The sequence below is a fragment of the Coturnix japonica genome, chromosome 8 (assembly GCF_054131305.1).
Source record: "Coturnix japonica strain WE chromosome 8, WE-NBRP24, whole genome shotgun sequence".
Taxonomy (NCBI): domain Eukaryota; kingdom Metazoa; phylum Chordata; class Aves; order Galliformes; family Phasianidae; genus Coturnix; species Coturnix japonica.
Window position 1 is genome coordinate 7293550 of NC_140670.1, and position 23181 is coordinate 7316730.

The following is a 23181-nucleotide window of genomic DNA, read 5'->3' on the forward strand; positions in this document are numbered from 1 at the left end:
AGCATCACTCGCTATGGAAAATGCATGGACTGCACAGGAAATTGCAGGAAAAAGTTATTCCCATAGAAGATAGTGCTCCATGTTCTTAGAAAGGCCAATATACATTTAAATGGCATCCTATCCTTCCTCCCTCCACACTACTCATCTGTGTTTTTGATTGAGGCAATCAGTTTGAAGTGAATTTAAAAAGCAATTTCTCTTAAGTGACTTCAGTAAATGGTTTGAAAACATGTAACTACTATGCAACGGACTAGTTTGGCAGAAGCCAATGCAGATATACACAGGGTAAAATCCAAAACTAGTCTAGAACAGGAGTAAAAAGTGAATAGCAATATAATACTTTTGTTTGAGGATGCATGCTCATCTGAATCTGAACTGTAAGCGTCCCCTGGATTCACACAACAGCTTATATTGATTTGCTCAATATTAAAAAAAAATACAAATTATCATTGGCCTCCTGAATGAAAGGGTCCCTCAGAAAAGGGTAAAAATTAGAAGTTTATCCCTTTTAAAGCCTTCATAAGAACTAACTATTCGGTTTGCACTTCGCAGTGCTTGCTCAGGATTTTGTTAAGCATTAAAATTATACTTACAAGTTGATGCTCTAATTGGTTGATTGTTTCATCCTTTTTCTTCAGTTCATCTTTAAGCTGCCTGATCTCATTCAATAAATCTTCTGTCTATAAAAGAACATGAGGCAATATGAGTTTTTCACCCAAGGCCACATAATCTAAATCAACAGCTCTACCAGATATACTAAAGCAGAGGTTCACAGAGCCCTAACAATAACATGAACATCATCTTTCTTCACCTTATTTGCATGGTGAGATGTGATAAAGGATACACCTTATGAACAAAGAAACTTGAAGTCTCTTCACAAAATGTTTAGCCAACTCACTAAATTTGCAGCCCGTGTAAGTAAATCAGCTGCAGTTTTGATGTTTTGATGCATACCCGGCTGTTGTATGAGAAGCTTCCACCACAGAGACAAAAGCCCTAATCATCAAATACTATCTCTAGTGGTACTTACATTAGTACTATTAGACCATCTAAGGAACCTGGAATATAAGGCAACAGAAAATCAAAGTACTTAAATAATTAAAGTATTATTATACTTCAAAGGAAACTTTGTCTTTTCAAACTTCAATAGTTACCAAATAGTGAGAAAAATCTTTAAGACGCTACTCTAAAGCTGATAATTCCCAAGACTGCTACTAATAAAGAAAAGTGAAGTTATTTTAACTACTTAACTTTCTGCCATTAGTATTTTAGAAGGTTGAATAAATCACTCCCCTTAAAGAAAACTCAGATGATCTATATGTACACCCAAGGAGGCTGTGGATGCCCCATCCCTGCAGGCATTCAGGGCCAGGCTGGATGTGGCTCTGGGCAGCCTGGTCTGGCAGTTGGCAACCCTGCACGTAGCATGGGGGCTGAAACTAGCTGGTCATTGTGGTCCTTTTCAACCCAGGCCATTCTACGATACACACACGTCTGGTAGGTTTTCTGCTTTGTAAGCACTACTTCATAAGACAAACAAACATGTTAATATCCCTTATTCTGAAGAGTAAATCAGTATCATTTACCTTAAAATATGTTGACTCAGGTTCTTGTGGTTCTGGACTTGATGGAATTGAGAGTGAGATGTCCTGGGGCGACACATTCTCATCGTTCTAACAGAGAACATGAACAGATTGTCAAATCATTTCCTTAAACACCCCCCTTTCAAATACACGGGTACATCGCCTCTCTGAAGAGCCTGTTACAGCATCTCAAGTCCCTCCCTATGAGTTTTCCTGTTTTTCTTTCTCTGATATAAAAGCCTGCCTTGCAGCAGTATATGTACACTCCCAAATAAGAGCCATGAATGTCTCCACAGTAAGTAGCTACAGCTATGTCAAAACATTGATTTTGTGCAAAAATTGGCCATTGCGTTTAAATACTTTACATCAGGATGGTATAGTGATCTATGCCACTTTAAAAAATTCATCTCCTTTAGTTTCCATCCAAATACATCTGAGTAACATCCAAATACACAGCCAAATTACTTCAGCTAAATGTTCATTAAACAAGTAACATTTACTACAGTGCAGGTGAAAACAAAATTATTTCACAGTCATAAGAACTAAATAACTGCAAGAACTAGAATGAAAAAACACTCTTTTCTAGTTCTGAAACTAATCACAATAAGGAGAAGTGGGACAACTAGCAATAGTACCAAAGTATAATTTTACTTGGACAGATTGTGAAGCACTTGCACTAAGAGCGCAACAACAAAATACAAAACCCATAGATGATCATGTCTCAAAACCTGTCTGAAATCACTGCAAGTCTAAGCCCACAAGTCTACCACTAGAAACCACTGAATAAAATTGCAGCTCAGATACTAAAGATCAACTGTGGGGGAAAAAAAGATTATGTATTATATTTATGCCCTCTATGGCACATATTTCAGCTGTCCAACACGCAGTTTAATTCAATCCACAAGCCACTGCGTGCTCCTGGAGCAGCAATTTGCAATATGTGGTTCTACAGCACTTTGAAATATTTAGAATGAATTTGCACAGTAATATTTTGAAGAACCTTACATCACCTCAAACTTCTCTAAAATGCTAAAGTAAGGGAGCAACAATAAAAAATGTTGAAGAAATTTGTTGACTTTAAACAACTACTTTAAATACTACACAAAGACAAAAATATCAGTGTCACAGTTGTAACTGGGGAGGATTAATTATGGGGAGGGGAAAATACCAAGCAAAATAAATGTACAAAGTAGCCTGCACAGCATTTCAAGCTCTACAGTTGGTATTTGCAGAATACCAATGCAATGCACAAAACTGAATGAACAAAATACTCTACAGCAGCAGATTATGATCCCAATGCAAAGAACCCAATGCAAAGTCACACATCTTCTGGTAATTCAAGCACTCACACCCTACACTGCATTTGATACTCACCAGCAAAGCAAAAGCCAAGATCATCTGCTCAAAATCCCTCACCACTGTTTTAATCATCTTATTATTATTAAAATTATTAAATTAAATCTAACACTATCACCACGTACCCCCACTGTGAACATATACTGGGCTAATCTATGCAGTCTTTCTTGCTTTGCTTTTCTTGCTTAACTGTATTGCAAAAACAAGGAAGGAGAAAGAAAATAATATGAATAAGGCTACCTACATACCATGAAAATATAGGAATTAGAACAAAGATAAAAGAACCTGCAAAACAATGCAACTGGTTACATGCATGTTACTTTTGGTTGCTTAGAAATCGTGCACTAAGACACTGACATTGGGAAACTTGGAGAGAACACATGACTTCAGACCCCAGGTTTGTGATAAACTTGAAAACCTCACCACATTGCAGTTACCTATAAAAACTTCCAAGCTGTTGCTTCTAACCCAACTTGATGTCTTTGTCTGATTTGCTGTTGCTTTTTGTTTTGTTTATTTGGTTGCCATTGTTTTGTGTTGTGTGTTTTTTTTTAAAGTTGTTGAATGCATAACTCAGTACGTCATGAATTTGTATTGAGAACAATTGAACTAATCTCATTTGTGCCAAATATAAACAATGAAGGCAAAAACAGCAGCTCAAGATGGTTTATTAAGCATATCAAAATCAAATGCTTACCAAGCACACTGACAAATCAACTACAACTGAAAACAAGCAAGGATAAAACATTTTAATTTCCTTAGCAGAAGACTGCTTTTGTGAAACAGCAGCATTAGGGAGAAAAGAAATAGCAATGTTTGTGGCTATTCCCCAGATTTAAGACTGCAATACCAATTAAAACATCAAACAACACATTCTAACTTTGGTACAGTTATATTTAAACATTACCTCCACTGTAGGCATGAGGCTAAGAGACAAATGCTGTAGATGTTGATACACATTTAGCCATGTAAAGAGAGCCTTTAGCTAGAGATTCATTTTTATAGCCCAAAATTTATATCTATATATTTGTATGCAATATTTAATCAAGCTGGTTCTCAACAGCCATCAAGCAACTGACAATCAATGCAGCATCTGAGCATCAAGCAAAAGGTGTGACCTATTGGCAATCTATTTGAATCTGCAATGATTTTCAGTTCAGTCACATTTACTGGAATTTTTTCACTCTATTTCAGTCAACAGCAGCCACTAAAGCACTTTCCCACTTTCGGGTGGTCCCTGTTTAACAAACTGGGGGTAATCACAAGCTTTGAGAGGTGTTTAAAAGTGGCTTACAGAATTGGAGCAAATCTGAAGCTGTAAACTTACAAAATACAATAGCAAGATCTATGAAATCATCCTGAACTTGTTAACAACTACTTAAAGGAAACACGTTGAGGAAGTGGGAAAAAAAAAACAACCACACAAATTCCCTTTAAACACTGAGGAACAGGAAAGAGAAGGGTGTACTTTCAGAAGACAGCTCCTCTATCGCCTCACAGAAAAACAAGCTGTACTACAAAATGATCACTGCAATACCTTCATTTGCTTTGTCAGCATTACTGTAAACGAGCCACCAGAAAACTGTGTTCATCAAGTAGGGGGTGCTATTCGCCTTCTGACCACCCGACATTGTAAAGTGCATTTGACTTTGGTTTCCTTGAAATATTACCATGAACGTCATAGTTTCAATTGTCTATCATCAAACACTTTTTAATGACAGCCCAACACCTACTAATCAACAGCTTAAAGACACAGTACGCCATTTATATTGGCTCTGTTGCCTATTTCTTCAGCTCCCCTTGTTTCTAAGAGTTTTAATAAAAATCAGGACTAAAGAACAAGAACAAACAAAGCCTACCTAACTAAATACACCTCCATAGCACCGCACTTCCCCTTTCTCCTAAGCAAATTCCTACTGCACAGATCATCAGTAGCCTGAATCCTTATTCCAAATTTCAAAATTTAGCACCAGTTATTTAACAAAGTGGGTCAGCGAAGAAGGTAGCATTTAGCTCAGACAGCACACAGGAACAGCCAGCTGGATGGCTGTAGACAGATCCACCCACCATGCCCTTACTGGTACTAGCAAGTACCTGCACAGACCTGCACTAAGCTGCATTTCTGTCCACAGAGAATTCCATGCATGCAGGACATGGTGTCAGGCACATCCACAACTAGAAATCGTGGTTAGGGAAATACACTGCTCCTGAAGTTTTCTGGGAGCCCAAGCGAACAAATGGCTCTTCTTCACCTAGTGCCCTGCTGGCCAAATTAAAAAAAAAAAAAATACAAAGGATTATTCACAGAACTAATCTTGTGAATTCCCTTCAGCAGTTGTGCAGAGTTACAGAGTATGCTGTATCTAACCAAAGTGAAATACCCTGTAATACCCAAAACTGTACCAGCACTTACTTCTAGACAGACTCCTTATCACTCAATAAGGCACAGCCCTGAATTTATTAAGCTGATTTATAAGCCTTAGCCACATAACTCTGAAGCTTGTTCAGACCTTGTCAATCTAAGGGCACACACTTTATTTTCCTCAGCATTTTGTTTCCACTGTCAAAATTTTCCTCTCACATTCACGGCACAGTAAACAATTATTTTTATTTATTTTACAATAACACACATTCTGCCCTATCTTTCTTTCTCTCTCATTGGCTACTGATTCTCCCAGGCTTCTAATTTATTTCATTTCTGACTCATCATTCTGCTTTGGTGGCTCCTCTCCAAATGTCACTTTATTCCTTCAAATCACTGAGCCCAAGTGCTTCATTAAAACTACTGACAGTCTAACCACCCAGTATTAGTCAGCTCATCGATCACCATTCTACTGCACTTAATCACACTGCAGTATAACTGAACGCTTCAAGATACTTCAGGCTCTGGAGTTCACTTTCCCTTACTTTCTCAAACATCAGCTCCACATGTTCATTTTCTTTGTTCCTGCTGTGAAGAAGTGGGAAATGCTACCCTTTATACTACCTTATCTCTTCTGTCCGTGCTTCCATCATGTCTCAGAAAGAGCAAGGAAAATTAAATAAGGTAAATAATATTGCATTTTGTGCTGTATTCAAAATACAGCAGATTCCTATTGGTACTTGTTCTTTTACAGAGCACTATCTTCTAACATTTTGCCAGTATAAACCAAGAGGTTATTCTGTTAATGCCCTTAGTCCTCCATTTTCCACTGGAGCAAAGAGTAATGATTTCAAAGGAGAGTCAGCAGATGAGCATTGGGACATATCCTATAAGATTCACTTGCCAGCTGGAAAATCTGCTACATAATACAGATGAAGCACTCTGAAACTGATTTGTATGAAAGCTTTCTGCACATAAGATATTCTCAATTATACAGTTCTGTTGTATTGTTATTTCTTATGACTATACATAATTAAATTCAATTTACGTTAGCAATAGGTGGCTGCAGGAGTATGCAACAGCTAACCACCACCCATTCCTAATGTATAGCACAACAGCAATATATAGCAGATATTACCAGTGTCCCACATCGTGGTTAGGGCTTTTTGCCCCTCCTATCACTTAGCTTACAGTTTCAAAATACACAAAACCAAAAGACACACACAGTGACAGGCTCCAGAACATTTTGCAGTCCCCCTGCTGGGTAGTAACAGGGAAATAATAACCACGTTCCTATGACAGCAGCATCTTTCAGCTAGGAATTTACTTCAGAAAACAGCCAAAGCATAGCAAAATATTAATTAACTTCTGGTTTTCTCTTCTAGGTGAAGCAAAATCCATTACAGTTCTTAACTCTGTCTGAAGACAGTTTTAAACTGCCGTGGAGGATCCAGTGTGTAATATAAAGTGAGTTACTACACAGTCTTTTAACAGAAGGAGGATTTATTTCATAAGTTCTTTCAATTACATGATATAAGACTGCATTTAAAGCTGACATTCAATAGCGCCTGTGTTAGTAAAAGTTACTCAATTCAGATCATGGTTAAAATTTAACATCTCACAACAACCACTGAGCAATCACGCATGCGGTTCAGAGGTCCTTATAATCCCAAGAAAAAATTAAAGGTGCCTCCAGAAAAAATCCACCGAGTTGCTGACAAATACACAACTGCCAAATCCAGCCTGGGTTAATCAACAAGGAAAACTATCTCATGGGTAAGAAAAAAACAAAACCACCACCAACACAACAAAGAGAAACCTTTGTCTTTATTTTACCAATTAAATCTGTAATTGCCTTGTCTTCAGGGCTCCTGTGACAAACGTAAGTTATTGCTGACAGATCTCAACCGGAACCAAAAAGAGAAGAACACATCACATACTTTAAAGAAACTCAAGTGCCTTCTGGGTTTAACTCCCCAGCAAAAACATATTGGCACACTTTACAATTTTATATCAGACTTCCTTTCTCCATTCACACCTGCTCGTGTAGTGGATACAGTCCTATACTACATATTGCAACAAACGTTTATGTTTGAAACACAGAATTTCTTTTCCACTGATGAAAGCTACATTACAAAATCATTTTTATAAGCCTACACGCTTCATGTTTCAGTCGTCCTTCACATATAAGTGCTTATTTGAGATAACACAAGGTGAGGGGACATCACTGCTGCTGTTTGTGAGAGGAATTACTATAGAGGATGATCAGCCCTTGCCTATCACAGGCTCCAGCACATCTGGAGTGATAAAATTAAGGAAGCTCTGACACATTAGCTCAGTAGCCTCAATCTAGAGCAACAAGTTCAACTTCAGGAAATTAAGGAAGAAGTAAGCAACCTTTAAGATCAAAGTAAAGCATATTTACTATTAGCCATGCTAATGAAGTATCTTAGTCATTATTTAAGAGGCTTTAATAACTAGATGCCACTTACTATAGTCACTGACTGCTTACAATAGAAAGTTAGTGATTCAGCTAAGATTTAAGTAGGAACACATGCCAGTAGCTCAACATCTTTCTGCAAATAATTAAACTGCATTTAGTGCAAGAAAGTACATTGTTCCCTCCATATAAGCTGATACAACATTACTGCAAAATTCAATTAGTTTACAATTAGCAGAGTAAAAAAAAAAAATGTTCAAAAAATCTGCATAAGATAGACACCTTAATCCCTATTTCAGCATTTTAAGAGACAGCAGTATGTGAGCAGCAAGCAGACAGCATGTGAACTGCTGGCATTGCTATCCTGGTCACAAACAGTTCAGACAAGGCTCGACTGCTCTAACTCCTTATTTTTGCAGGCAGAATGCTGAACAACATGAAACCATACCGTTGCTGCTCTGGTACTTAAAGATACTCTAGATACAGCTATATGAACTACGGCTAAAGCAATGAATCCAGTATAGCACATCAAGCCTTCCCAGGAGTCTGCTAGGTATAAATTTGTTACGCACTATGCTCAGTAGTTTGGCATACAGTTTATCACTTGTATAACAACTTCAAATACAACTTAAAGAACAAAACTGCCCACACCTGAGGTCTAAATACAGCTCTACCCCCACCCAAATTAAAAACATTCTTAAAATCATAAACCTAGAAACGTAGTGTTAGCACATTTCATAGCATAGGTGACACATCCAAGAACTTTTGCTTCCTCTACTACAGTTTGCGCTTGAAAGGAGCTCTGACTTCATCTTGCTTTTTCACACATCATAAAAGTCTGTCACATAATCCAAACTGAGTTCGAGCCCTCGTTCAGTGCTCAGCTTGAAAAACAACTACACAAACTTTATTCATAATCAAGGGGGGAAAATACGTAATATTTTTAGTGCTGTTAGTGCAAAATTAACTTCTGCGGCAACAGCAGTAGAAAATAAACTTCTGGCAAAAGGAGCAGCAGATTGTTAAGAATGTACAAGTTAGGAAGAACTACTTTCTAAGTTCCTTCTTGTTTTTAAACAAGATGACTTCTGCCACCTTACTGAGAAGCCTGACTACTATAAATTAAAGCAAGACTTCAAATACAGTACCCTGCAAGGCCCCACGCCATTTGGCTCTATCTTGCACACCTTTACACATTGAAGTATAAGTACACATCATTTGCCTAGTTGTTTCATTATCCTTGTGCTAAAGGTATTAAGAGCTCTAAGAAGTCTTCTGTTATCTCACAGGCTCATCACACACCTGAGGCTGTTGGAAAGCACAGGCTATGCTGCCTGCTGCTCACACAGGAGGTTCTACAAACACATCCTCCCTGACGCTGTTATTTTTTGTACAGTTCTATCCCTGATTTAGTCACTGGAAAAACATCACCAGCATTCCTGGTTACCATGGGAAGCAAATGCTCACATTTCTCAAAGGCAGAGTCATAACCTCCCATTAGCCTCAGGGCTGAGTTGCTTCTTGTTTTGTTGTTTGTGCCTTAAAACTAAAACACTTGTTTCCATTATAATATTCCGGTAAGAAAAAACAGCAATAAACAAAGAAAATTCTTTCCATGCTAACGTGTAAATGTATCCAAAAGACTCCCACAATTTCTTGAGCAGAGAAGTGAAATGAAAAAGCTCTTTAAAAATTTATGACAACACATGGGGTAAGGTTACGTTTCAGTACTTCCAATAGATCTGACCCAGCAGGACTAGCAGAGCTTCCTTCTCAAACAGAATGATGTTTAGAAGAGTGAAGAATACAAAGCTTTTTTAATGATTATTATTAGAAGAAAAAGCTACCACCATTGAACTAATCTGCATTCAGCAAGTCAGTGTGATTGATTTTTATTGCTATTTTTTTTTACTTCTAGCTTCTTAGGATCTTATTAAATAAAAGACTGTCTTCATATCTACTGATTAATTTCTCATTATTTCCACAGAGAAGCAGAACACCAATATGTAATATTTTTGTATTCGATAAATTGCTGAAATGGCAGAAAAGTGCTACTTGAAATAGCAATTAAAAAAATGTATGCTTTCTTAAACACTGTAAATTCAATGCATGCAGAAAATGGCAGCCTAATAGCGCCAGATGACCAGCCCATCTGGGCCCATTCTCCAATACACATACTGCCTTTTGTTCCATTTAAGCAGCTCACCTGGTGCAGTAATCTCTTCAGTTTCAGTAACTGAGTTTTCACAGCTGTGCAGTCTTGGACCATGTGCCGAAGTGTCATTTCATCAAGCATCACAGTATTCTCCGGTAAGCTCACCAGCTGTCTGGGAGACTGGTAAAAATTTGGTGTGCCATAGCTTTCCAAGTGACCAACAGAAGAATCCAGGTAGTTTGATCCCCTGATAAAAATAAACATATATATCTATTTATACAAATATTTAGATATAGATGTACACACACACACAGGGCTGACAAACTTGAGCTAGGGAGCATTTAGTAACACAAACTTATGTAACATGGGCTATATTTACGTGCTGTGGTATACAGATGAAAAAAGAATCAGAAAATGTTGATGCTTTTTCACTTTGCACTCGCATGGATCTCACACAGACTAAAAACTACAGGACCTTAAAATGAGTTTGGTCATCACTATTGCTATAAGTTCATTCATGCAAGCTAGCCTATAAAAACTATAGGACTTAATTTACTTAAAAACTCAAGTAAAAAACTATCCAAACTTAGAATATGAAATTAACAAGATGCTAATTCATTTCCCCATGGAATAGATACTGTAATTGAAGCAAGCATTTACAGTACCCTACGAAGACAAGAAACAAATCACACTTCCAAGTAAGTTCCAGCTCAAGTTAAAACATTCTTATTTTAGTTACTCGAGTTTTACAAAGAAATCATTACAAATCTCATCAGAGCTCCCTCTTGCCATGCTATTCACAGACAGTACCCAGGATCACTTGATATTCTTTAGCGGCAAAAGAGATTTCTCACAAAGGGAGGAAAAAAGAAAAGTCCTTTACCTGTTCAAATCATTTTTACCATGAATATAGTGCTCGGTATGACCAAGATGATAGTGATCTTGTGCATTCCACCGCTGCTGTGGTGCTCTTTTCCAGAATCCTTCCTGATGTTGTCTAGCATTTCTGTCTTGTCTATCATAACGGCTCATATTTTCACATTCATCTACAAGGAGCAGAAATTAGGAAAATACATACAATTTATTCTCCAGATCATGTAAATAAAATGTTTTCTACCTGCTGATAGCAGATGCAGTGCTTCTTTCTTTCTCCCCCCCCCTCCCAAACCAGTCAAAAGCACTTTCAGAACAGCCAAGCAGAAGTCTGTAACAAGCTCAGGTTTTTACTAGCATAAAAAACACTTAAAAAGAATAAGAGTAACCTGTGGCAGAATTAGAGGTCAGCCTTGAAAGTATTTCAGGTCTAAGAAAACCATTTGAAGGAAATAGGGCTATAGGAATGGAAAAAAAAATATTCAAATCATCTGAGGGAACATATTCCTCTTTTACAGACAGTATCTTCAGGCTTTTAAAAAGTGAGAACAGCCAACAAACACAGAAATATGGTCGTTTTAGAAACAGGTCAGAACAAAACAATTACTTAATGTGTTTATCTATCTCCTTCTAGACGCTGCTGTTTCAACTTGAGAGAATTTTAAACTTCAGTTACGAGGACAATAAGCACAGTTTAAAACAAGCAAAGCAAATCATCTCTCTAAAACACTAACTTCTGCAAAGCAAAGGAAATTCCACAAACTTCCGAAGTGAACAAACGCTGTATTTGGCAACAGCTCATAAGCCACTAGAAACACAGCCAAAACAAATGCTGCCTGCGCCGTCAGGCACAGCAAACAGTCCTGAACTGCACCCCTGCCATTACACCGTCTCTCTAACTTACCCAACGAGCTTCTCCTCACATTGTCAGTCCTTTGCTAGAAGAATCAATCTACACAAGAGGACATTGTTTTGCTCGGCTGCCTACTCAGCCATAGCTGCGCGAGACGCTCATAAACAGGCCTTCCTTCCTGCTGTGTTCCCAGCCTGCGTCTTGGTGGGAAGGGAGCCCAGTTTTACCCTGTGATTTAAGGCTGCCATCCTCACACACTGCATACTTGTTGAACTAGAACGGCTGCTATAAATAGTGTCCAAGCAGCATCCTGGACTCCAAAATGAAACAAGGAGAGTTTCTGTTGACCTGGGAAGTCTAATAGGCTGATGTCACGGAAGCTGCACACAAGTATGGAAAAGGGGTCGGCAAGAAGTGCTGCCAAACAAAACAAATACTTGCATCTACTATTCAGGTTTTGTGGTTTGTTTTTTTTTTTTTTCTTTTTTGCTTTTTAAATCAACTAGTTGAATAACCAAAATGGAGGTAATAACCTAACTCGTACACTTAAAATAACAGAAGATTTGTTTTCCTTCACAGGCATCCTTCTACAGCTTGCACCGCAAGAAAGTCCAAATGGGTCAAAGCAAAATAGCCCCCCAGAAAGTTACTACGGTCTTATGGTTTTTCTCCTTTGGAAAACTGAGACACGAAATAGAAACATAAGAATATTAACAAAGAACAAGATTCATTTTTTCAGTTTGTTATATTTACTGAAGAGAAAGCATGAGATCAATTCTTTCCAGGCTACTTTGAAATCACTGAATTTTAGTGAAGAAGCAATCATGTCAGAGATATCCAATTTATCCCACATTAAAAAAAATGCAAAAAGAATAGTAATTAACTAATATTGATCCCTACTGAACAGCAATTTCTTCACCTGAACCACTGACTTAAGTCAGCCTGGATTGCTTTAGTCACAATTTATTCCAGCTACACGAACACCACTGACACTTGACTAGCAGCATGAGTATAGATTTATCATATTGACGCAATGAAGAAAGCAGTGAAATAAAAACAGTATATCACCTGTGTCTAGATTGAATGGCAAATTGATTTTTTAAGTTTGTGGCAAAGAAGTGTGAATTTTGAACAGTTTTGAAATTTAAATGGAATCACTGATGCAGATGTACTGAATGTTTCATAAACGAGGAAGCTTAACAAAAACTTGATCTTTCCCTTGTAATTACTTCTGAGTTTTTACAACAAGATAACAATTACCATTACTGAAAGAACGGTCAGTGTATTACCATTAGTACTGCGAGCAATCCCTTATGCTTGGTTTATTATTCATTCCATATGTCATGGTTTTGTATGAAAAATAAAAATCTTAAGCTTCAGGGCTGAAAAGCTGAATTGTACCACAGCAGAAACAATCACCAATAAATTTGTTAGCAAGCACACATTAAAGGCTATCTCCAGCAGAAATTACGTCAGCCTTCATAATATTTCAGGTCCAAAAAAGTCATTTGGTGTAGATACAGCTATGGGGAAGGAAGAAAAACCAAAATAATCTGAAGTAACATATCCCATTTTTTCTTACAGACAATAACTTCAGGCCTTTAAAAAGTTAGACACACAAAGATATGTAAGTAGGTAGCTAACAAAACCATTTATTAAACTCCCCAAACTTTCAGTGTCATTTGTACAGGGTAGGGCACTACTGTGTCCACATCCAATGTTCCTGTTCAGTTTAAGACATGTTAGCCTCCACTGAAATGGTAAGTGCAGGTCAGACTTAGAACCAGCAGTCAGTGACGATTCTTAAGAGCAGGTCAGGAACAACCCAAACTAAATGCCTGACACTTTCCAGATAGGATTTGATAAAGAATTATGGCATTATTTACCTAAACCAGTTAATTCTGGCTTACATTAGTACTATTTTAATAGCACCTATCCTCTCCATTAAAAGGTTATAAAAGCATAAAAGAAGATCCTTCAATATATTGCAATTTAAAATCTAAGGCTACTGTTGCAGTCATATCAAATATATTAGGAGATACCCATCACTTTGTATAATAATAATAAAAAAAAACTATCTCAAAAATTACATTGTCATTCACCAAAGCTATATTTTCAAATATAACTAATGCGTAGGACTGAAAGACTAACTTAGTATAGAGTAAACTTCAAACCACCAACAGCCTAAAGGCAGTCTGCAGTGAAGTTTTGTTGGCTTACTTGTGTTTATTTCTTGTTTTATAACAGGCCATAAGTTCTGTAACTTGAGATTTGATGTTTATGTTGTATTCAATTCCACATCTCAGCAAAGAAAGAAGGTAATTTATAAAAACCAAAACAATTTGATGCAAGCATCATCTTACTGAAGAAGTCAGAAGAGTAAAATTCAACAAATGCAATGTCACAGTAAAAATGCCTGGGTACTCAACTAACCTTTATCATGAGGTGGGTCTTCAGGCAGGTCTACATCAAGCATGAGATCATCATCTTCAAGATCACAGGAATCAAGATTGTTCAAGATGTCCTTCAAGAAAGGAAACCACAAATTGAGGCATTTGATATTTTATTCCATTGCTACAGAGGCTTACTTCAAAGCTTTGCTACATTTGTATTAAATACACATCTGATGTTGTGAGCAGTCTCTTAAGACCAAGACCTGCCTTACCTCAGACTATAGCTACTAAACATCTTCCTACTCATCTCAAGACAGCGATACTGGTAACAGTGCAACAGAGAAGGACTAAAGCCATTTTCTACCTTGGGCCTATGCCAAACTCCAAGTAATTTCCTACTCATTATTATCCTGCCTGCATTTTAAAACTAAATGATCTTGCTCAGTTGGAATTCAAAGGTAACTTTGTGGGAACATGATGTAAAGCTATCTTGTTTCAGCATTCATATCATATTGATAAACAGTTATTTACAAAGTAAAAGGGTAGGGAACCTATAGAATCTTGATTTAAACATCAGGAAGTTCAGAATTCCACTCCTCTAAATGTAGGCTTGACCTGGAGGATTCAAGACCAAATTATTCAGAAGAGGAAGAAAAAAAAGAACAGGGAAGAAGGTTTTCTAAACAAGTATGGCGCAGAACTGAATCTTTCTATTTTCTAAGCTAAACATAACGCCAGCACAAGATACTTTTGTTTTGTACACCTAAGACGCACACCGTCTTTGCTTGAATACTGTTAGAAAAGCTCCATTAAATCTAACAAAAACACTCCATAATTTACAGCAGTCACAGACTTTCTCAGGCAGTGGCACACTTATCTGACTGCAAGAGACAAAATGCAATTGCAAAGTCTAATTGATTAACTCCATTAACACATTTACTTCTACTGCATCTTTCAGGTGTCACACCTCTGGTGCCTTTTTACTAAATCTAAATGTCTAGAGACAGTATTTTCAGATTAAGATTTATCTGGTTGCTGTAATTCCGTGTAAATAAGAAGCTAAATCAGAAAATACTACCTCCCTAAAATAAAGAATGGAGAGGCCTCTATACTCCTTTAAACGCCACCAAAAACACCTTTAGAACCACAAGAAAAGCAACAGTACCTGAACATGTTTCTGGCTTTTAAGCAAGCCAGAATTGTGGAAGTGTGGAACAGCAATACCTAAATACCTTAACATGTCAGTCACTTACTGACCAAATATACTCCTAACGTTTTGATAAGATCAGTGTGTTCCAGCACCTTCTTCAGCCAACAAAACCTAAAACATGCAGTTTACAGTACTAGGCACTGTCTTTAATGCTATGCTTCACGTAAAGCTGTTTCTAAAGTCACACGCAAACCAATACAAAGAGAGCCCATCGGATGTTAGTGCTGAATGGAATCACTCTCCATTCAGAATTGCAGTCAGACAGGTATTCTAAAGATAAATAACTGTAGTGTCAGCAAGGTCAAGTCTGTCAAAATAAATAAATAATTAGGAAGTGGAGGCTGTAGAATACTCTGTTAACTGAACAGGCAGATGCTGCTTGCACTGCGTGACTGGAAAGCCACATCAACACCAAAGCACAGCACTTGATCAGAGAATGCAGCCTGCTTAACATGGTTGCTTAAATAAAGAAGCTTATTACTACTAAGCAATTACACAAAGCAGGACTGAGGAAACTGTTCATAGTCACACAGTTCTAAAACTCTTGATCTCTATCTTTCAGTATCCCACCAATAAAAGCCCCATCTTTAAGACCTAAGATTACACTTGGGTATTTCACACCCATTGCTTTTCTAAGAACAGAATTCAGATTTTTCTTAGCCTTATCGGCTACATCTAAAGGCAATTCACTGGAGCAATACTGAAAATCATTAGGTTGAAAAGCTGCACTGCTAATTACTTCTTTCTGGATATTAAGCTGTTCAGTAAATATTTAGCTGTACACTTGCTTACAAACATTGTTCACTTGGAAAGCTATCCCTCCACTTGTTAGATGGACTGATAGAAAGGAAGAACAATGATAGGCATCTCTGCACTGTTGATCCAACTGTTCTTCTGCAGTCATTCCACACCATTCACCCAATACTCTCTCAGTTATAAAAGCTGCAAAGAGCAACACATTTTAAGACTTATTTTTTCCCATGACACAGAACTGCAAACATTCTCTATTTCTGTAACACGATTTACTTCTTGACTTAGGAGAAAGGGTATGTGATGAAAATAGTTCACATCCATTTTGTGAAGCGATATAAAAAGAAAGGTAGAATAGGTGAGACAGAATCACTTCTGTTCACTGTATTCCAAAGTCCATTCCAAACATGAATAACATTGTTTATATGTGGTTCCTTTAAGCATTCACAGGAAAGAAACACAGCATCAGGACATTGTGAATAATAAACATCTGCAGGAAAGCTTTCAGAGAAATGGAAGCAAATAAAAGAAAATGGGAATTTAACATTCCGACTGCGGGTGTACATTCATTTTTCTATCCACTAATTTATACTTCTCCAGGAACGCAAAAGATTTTTAATCGACATGTATTTTTTCTTTAAGGCAGCGAAATGTAGGCATCTGAGAAGCAAATGCAGTTTGTTAGTTGATAAATAGTTCCTATACCTCATTTGGATCATCACAATTAGTAGGAACAAGCACCATTTTCCTCCACTGCGGGAACCTCAATGAACATCAGTTAACCAGCGGCCAAAAACAATCAGTTAAAAAAAATATATACCATAGGTATTACTGTGCAAAAGTATTTTAAAAATACAATACAAAAATGGAGCATGGCAGTTTTAACTAATAAACCTAGACAGGCCACTTTGCTATCTGCATCAGAGCTTCAGAAGTCAAACGATGTCAAACAAGGTCAGCACTGGAGATGCCAAAAATACTTCTCTGTCAACAGCACATTTCATCATGTTTTGCTAATTATATGTTACTGAACTACACTGAGGCAACTCCATGCTAGAAAACAAAGCTCTGAATACCAACTCTTTGCAATAGCTGTGCCTCGTGTGAATTCTCTTAAGTATTATCTTCTGCTATCTCCTTAGATGCAGATAAACACAGACACATTTTGTAAATGAAGTGTTAGCACTACAATCTTGAAATAGCTGAGAAAAACTGCAGGCTTCCCGAACTCATTACTACTTAGCAAAACTGCATTTACAGTCTTCTGTTGTCATTCTTACTGCTGCATAATGAATGGCAGAAACACTGTTAATATGAGCACTTAACAGCTATTATCATCACGTTATTCTGGGCGACAATCTCAAAACATAAAGTAAAGAAACATTTCAAAATGCATAAGCGCAAACACTACCAAATATTCCATGTTTTAGCAGTTATGAGGAGTTACTGTAAGAGATGAATCCTATTTTATTTGAGTAGCTGAAAAGAACAGTGCCTGTTAAAAACTGATAGTCAACCAGGCAAGAAATGGGTCCCCTGCCATAGACAGCATTGGTGCAGCCTTACCTTGAGCACTGTGTGCAGTTCTGGCATACTATATAAATAATAAATATTATATATCTGGCATACTATATAAATATTATTAATATTATTTACTCTGAGGGTGGTATAACACTGAAACAGACTTCCTAGAGAAGTGCTAGGTGATGTAAGTGTGATCAATAGACCTTAGGAAAATGACTTCACAAATTTAACTTTTGGTTAGCCCTGAAGTTGTTGTTTTTAAGTCCCTTACAAATGAGCTATCCTACTTCATAGTAACTTTGCAAGGCTTTCTAGCACTAGATTTTCCAAGATGGTACAACTTAAGAAGAGATACATGTTTGGAAGTGTTAAAGCTCATGTCAAACTCCAGTGGTGTTGCCTAGCTGTCCCTCTAGACAGGTTTTCAACTGAATACTTCAGTAAGTGAAGAAAGCGTCATTGTCTATGCAACAAGAAACGCATTCGAGGAGAAACAGATGATCCATGACTAATTGGTATAAATGAATGAGCTGAGAGCCCTAATAGCAGTCAATGTTCCTACTTAGCAGGGAGATGGGAAAAAGACTGAAGAGACAGGCAAGCGTACAAGCTTGGAAACAATTGCAGCACACTTGGAAAGCAGCTGTTAAAGCCCCTGTAGAGCAGCAGACAGCTGCTCTTGAGACATTCCACAAAAAAAAGTCAAACATCATGGTCAGATGTCAACATTTTGTTCCCTACGACTAAAGACCCCTTATTTATAAAAACTTGTGCATCTCTCAGCACAAGTCACGGTGCTGTTTATACATGAGGCTGATGCTAGAGGAACAGATACATTACTACACACTCAGCAAATAATGATTTTGTTTCAAATCACATAGGAGAAATCAGTAATCAAAGTAAGTTCTCATTTAAAAAAAAACAAAACAAAAAACCTCTTGAAACAACAGATGATGTAGGGACTTGAGACTGAAATAGGAAGCTCTAGTTCGTGTCAAAAGGTTAAGGCTCTGTGATATGACAGTTTGAGTAAGTAACTTATTTAATTCGCTTGGCAACAGGAGTCTTCACAGCAGCAGCATCAAAACTATCCTTCCAGTAAGGTAGAAATAACCAGGAAATAATCTTATATTAAAATGAAGGACATCATTTTTAGCCTTTATATTATCATATTGCTACTCTTTGTGTGGTCTACTAACAGAAAAAAATGTATTCGGGAAGAATATCCCTAAAGAAATAAACCCCTACTTTCTCATTAATAGACATGTTTTTGCAGCTGAGACCATCAATCTACACTTCTCTCCTGACATTGAAGCCCTCAGTCAATGCATGCTTTTAATGTTAGACTTTCCAAACAAAATGCCTTGTGTTGTCTATATGGCTTCATGAATGAAATTACTGCAGCAAATTGGTACAATTTCACAAGATGAACAAAAAAATACACTGCATTTACTACACTCTATGTTTTAATATTTCAAATGAAAATTACACTATTTTCCAGCTGAAAGCAATTCATGTTTCTGTGCTGTCAAATATGACAAGTGTTATATGTAATAATTAAGTGCTCTTCTTACAGTGTTTCAAACATTCTTTTGCAACTAATACCTCCATGTGCTTTACAAAGACCCACAGTATTTAATACACAAATTCTAGACATTTTTGTGCTGTCCTCTACACAGGCTCATTTGCTGCATCTCTTCAGGCAAGATGCTAAGAATTGATGAATGTTACTTCCATTTAAAAAACCCATTCTCAATGAAAAATATGCAGTAAAATAATGAACAAAACACCACTGGAGACACCTGAGGAGAAACATGAATAGATGTGAAAAGAAAGGATAAACAAATGGAGTAAATCAAACATCTCAGCTACAGAAGTCAGTCAAATCCATCTCCAGGCCAACAGTACAGAGAAGAGTCTTCCAGGGGCCAGGGACAACACCAGAGAGAGAAAAGATGAATAAAGAAATAGAAACACAATATAAGTCTCCCAAAAGGTGACATTAAAGAAAAACTACTCAGACTGGTTACTTGGAGGGAGAAAACAAACCAAGGTAATGACTTCCTTCACTTTCAGTGGACAGTTGGACAAAGAAGTAACTGAAGAGAAAAACAACACTAAATAGTCATAATAACAGAGAAAGACTCACAGGGAGGAGAGCTGGAATAGAATCCTGTAGAATATCAATAATAGGATAGAAAAGGAGCTAGTTTGATATGACTTGTAATATGCAGCATTTGAAGATAGTTAAGCACAACATCCAAACAAGTAATTCATCATTTTGTTCATGCTCCATAAAGGAAGATTGCCATGACAACAAATGTAACAGGATCTTTGATCTGAAAAGCCACAATACTTCAACTATTGGATATTAGTCTTAAAGATTTATTCCTCTGTGAAAACATTTTTACAGAGGCACAGTAGGTTTAATTTAGGTTTACAGAAATAGATAGGAACTAATTCTTAGGGTTATTATGTCTCAAGAAGCAGCCAGACACAGCACTTTACTTTTGTAACTCACTATACGACAGAATAAGTAAAAAAAATCTGAAATTCAATATCATCAAGGGGAAGACAGAACATCTGAAATATTAATCATTTTGCTGAGACTTCATCAATTCATAAACAATAGCGCTTCCCAAACATGTAGCTCAACTGAAGTCACAGCCACATTCCTTTACTGCCATCTAGCCACCAGTAATCAAACTGCAAACAAAAAATAAAAGGAATTTTCACCATCTGAAATTCACCAAGATGGAACAACCTCAAAATTCAGAGCAGCATCACAGATTGCAAGATCACTATCTGTAAATGACTGTTTATGTAGATGGATAGTGTTAGGAAAATGACGGGACAAGAGGGAATGGTTTTAAACTGAGACAGGGTAGGTTTAGGTTGGATATTAGGAGGAAGTTTTTCAACCAGAGTGTGGTGATGCACTGGAATAGCCAAGGAGGCTGTGGATGCCCCATCCCTGGAGGCATTCGAGGCCAGGCTGGATGTGGCTCTGGGCAGCCTGGGCTGCTGGTTGGCAACCCTGCACATAGCAGGGGGGTTGAAACCAGCTGATCATTGTGGTCCTTTTCAACCCAGGCCATTCAATGATTCTATGACTGCTACCTGAGACCAAATTTTAAATTTCATCCTCACTAGATTTTTACTGCAATTTGAATACAACATATTCCATAGTACTAATGTGTTCTATTATTTTACAGGCACATTAATACTGTTGTTTCTAATTAAAAAAGCAAAAAAGAAAACCAACAAACCAGCTAGGAAGCATTTGAGGTTTTTATGCTATTTTAACCCTTCCTCTGACTTGCACTGCTGCAAAGTTGCATTCTCACTGCATTATCCTGATGTATTTCAGAGTGAACAAAGCTCACCACAACACCAAAATGCTGTTTACTCACAAACAGCCTTTACAGGGAAAAATGACACTCAAATTTCTTATCTGAAGGGCTATGATGATTAGCATGATAAGGTGTTTTGCAGTTTATACTGATATGGCCTAAATGCTATGTTACGTGTTCTTGAAAAGAAAAAAGTGCATCCAATTACAACTCAGGAGACAGCACTGAGCACACACATCTCATCTAGAGGGACCAAAACTATGCATACGACCAAAAAGCTGATTCCAGCATGCATTAAGGTCCTGCCCTTCACTTACTTTTCTAACGCTGACCAACTGAACCTTATACAAATTATTTTCAATACCAGTGTTCCTATAACTCGATACAGCTAATAACTATATAATAATTATTACATAATTATAACAATTTCAGATAAAAAGGAAAAGAAACCTTGTGCCAATTTACATGCTTTTAATTAAGCTATCTGCAAAGTGTTCAGAAATCCAGTTCGATGAGTTAGGTGAATAGCAATTCACTTGATGTACTTCCATAGATACGTTCTTCCTGCTTACACCAACAGCACTAAAAACTACCCCAACTTTAAGAGTCTACCGGTCTCCCTGGACACACGATCACTTCCTTAACTATTTCAAGACCTGCTAAGAATAAATTAAACACTGTCATACCTTAAGAAAAACCACAGTAACACCATTAGTTTGAAGCACACTAGACTAAATCTGAAGTTCTTTTGTTACTGAAAAAAAGATGAAGCTACTTGGTAGAATAAAGACAACCACTGAAAGCAACCATTCTAAACTCATACTAAATTACAATGCTGTATACACAGTTATAAAGTCATATTGGAAATCTCACTTTAAGCTTATTAAATAAGCAAGCGTTAATTTCTACCAGCATTTATCATATTGCACTCAATATATCTGCTGCTCACTCCCCCATCACAGAAATTAGCACAGATGAAATATGGAAGCTCAAGTAAAGTTGCTTTCCTTCATTTTTACCAACCAAAACAGCATGTGAATATTTGCCGTGTCAGTTCTGATTCATATATCTCTCAAAGGCAAATATGCTCTCCTATCCCAAAGGGAAAAAAAGTAATTTACCATAAAAGCTCATTCATAAGATGTTATGCCTCTCAAAGCAACACAAGAGGTTTGTGTACTGTAACACAGTCATATAGCCTCTTAATAATATTTGGCAGCAGGGACACCTACATCACATAAGACACAGACAGAAACACCATCTCATTAAGTAATGCAGTTTCTTACTGCCTCCCATTGCTGTAATCATTAAGCTCTACATCTGAAGGCCACATGGTAGTGGGAGGGCAGACACTGGCTGTTTTTCACTCTGATTCAATACCTCTGAAGTCACAGCCTCTGCTTCCATGACATTCATCTATGCCACGATCAGAAAACTGACAGCCACCAAAGGCCTCCTGAAAGAATAAATGGTCTAACAGCACTGCTTGCAGAATGTTCTGAAACAGCTACACACCCTTAGTTCTGTAAGAAAATTAATATTCCTGACACCTTCACAGTGTTCAATTCTTCTCCAAATAGAAGTTTTTCAGCATAACTGAAAAGAATAACTTTTTAGTTATTTAGTTATTTATATTAGAGGGTTGTAATTGTTAAAATCAAGGATATGAAAAGCAAATGCCAGAAATTTCTGTACTTGTAATATGGGAAATCTGAGAACAATAACATCAAAATTAGGAAGTTAGAATATCAAGTTAGAACAGTGTAATTCAAACGTGTCCTCAGCATCATTTCTTTATGAACCCGGTATATAGCATGAGATGTCAGTATGGAACTTAGACATTAGCACTTCACCTTCAGCTGTGACACACCAGGAATAAACCATAAGAAATCCCTGCCCTTGATCAGCTTAACTTTGAGCACAAGGTACAAATACATCAATAATATTAAATATACTGATGATACAACATGAAGTGCCATTGTTCATTCTTACTTTACCCATCATTCTGAAGATAGACAAGTGAGACCCAGCGTTCCATGAGACTCGCTCAAGGTCACAAAGCACTGTAGATCAGAAGCTGGAATTTCTCCACTTACAGATAGAGATACTTTATACACTAATTGCAGGCAGACACAACCCATCAGCAGACAAAAACATTCAGCTCCCTCATAGGGGTGGGAAGGTGGCAAAAGCCAAGTGGCACGCAAGTTAGTTCTGACTGGAACAACCCCAGTAAAGGAACATTTTAACAGCAGATTGCAAAGAGAGAAGCAAATACAGGAATGGGGGAGGGCAGTAAGCCTCAGATTTTGGAAATCCAGACATTTTA

At 37.3% G+C, this 23181-nt stretch overlaps 1 protein-coding gene across 8 annotated transcripts in view; it reads right to left on the minus strand.

Moving 5' to 3' along the window:
- The window catches only part of CCSER2 (coiled-coil serine rich protein 2), a 133943-nt gene that overhangs the window by 23494 nt on the left and 87268 nt on the right, over positions 1-23181 (minus strand). For all 8 annotated transcript variants that reach the window (XM_085553921.1, XM_015865996.2, XM_015865999.3 and 5 more), the window contains 5 exons: positions 14056-14146; positions 10780-10942; positions 9948-10143; positions 1587-1673; positions 594-680 (listed from right to left, as the gene is read on the minus strand). In XM_085553921.1, the coding sequence (XP_085410047.1) occupies positions 594-680; positions 1587-1673; positions 9948-10143; positions 10780-10942; positions 14056-14146 (624 nt within the window). The remainder of the gene's footprint in view (positions 1-593; positions 681-1586; positions 1674-9947; positions 10144-10779; positions 10943-14055; positions 14147-23181) is intronic.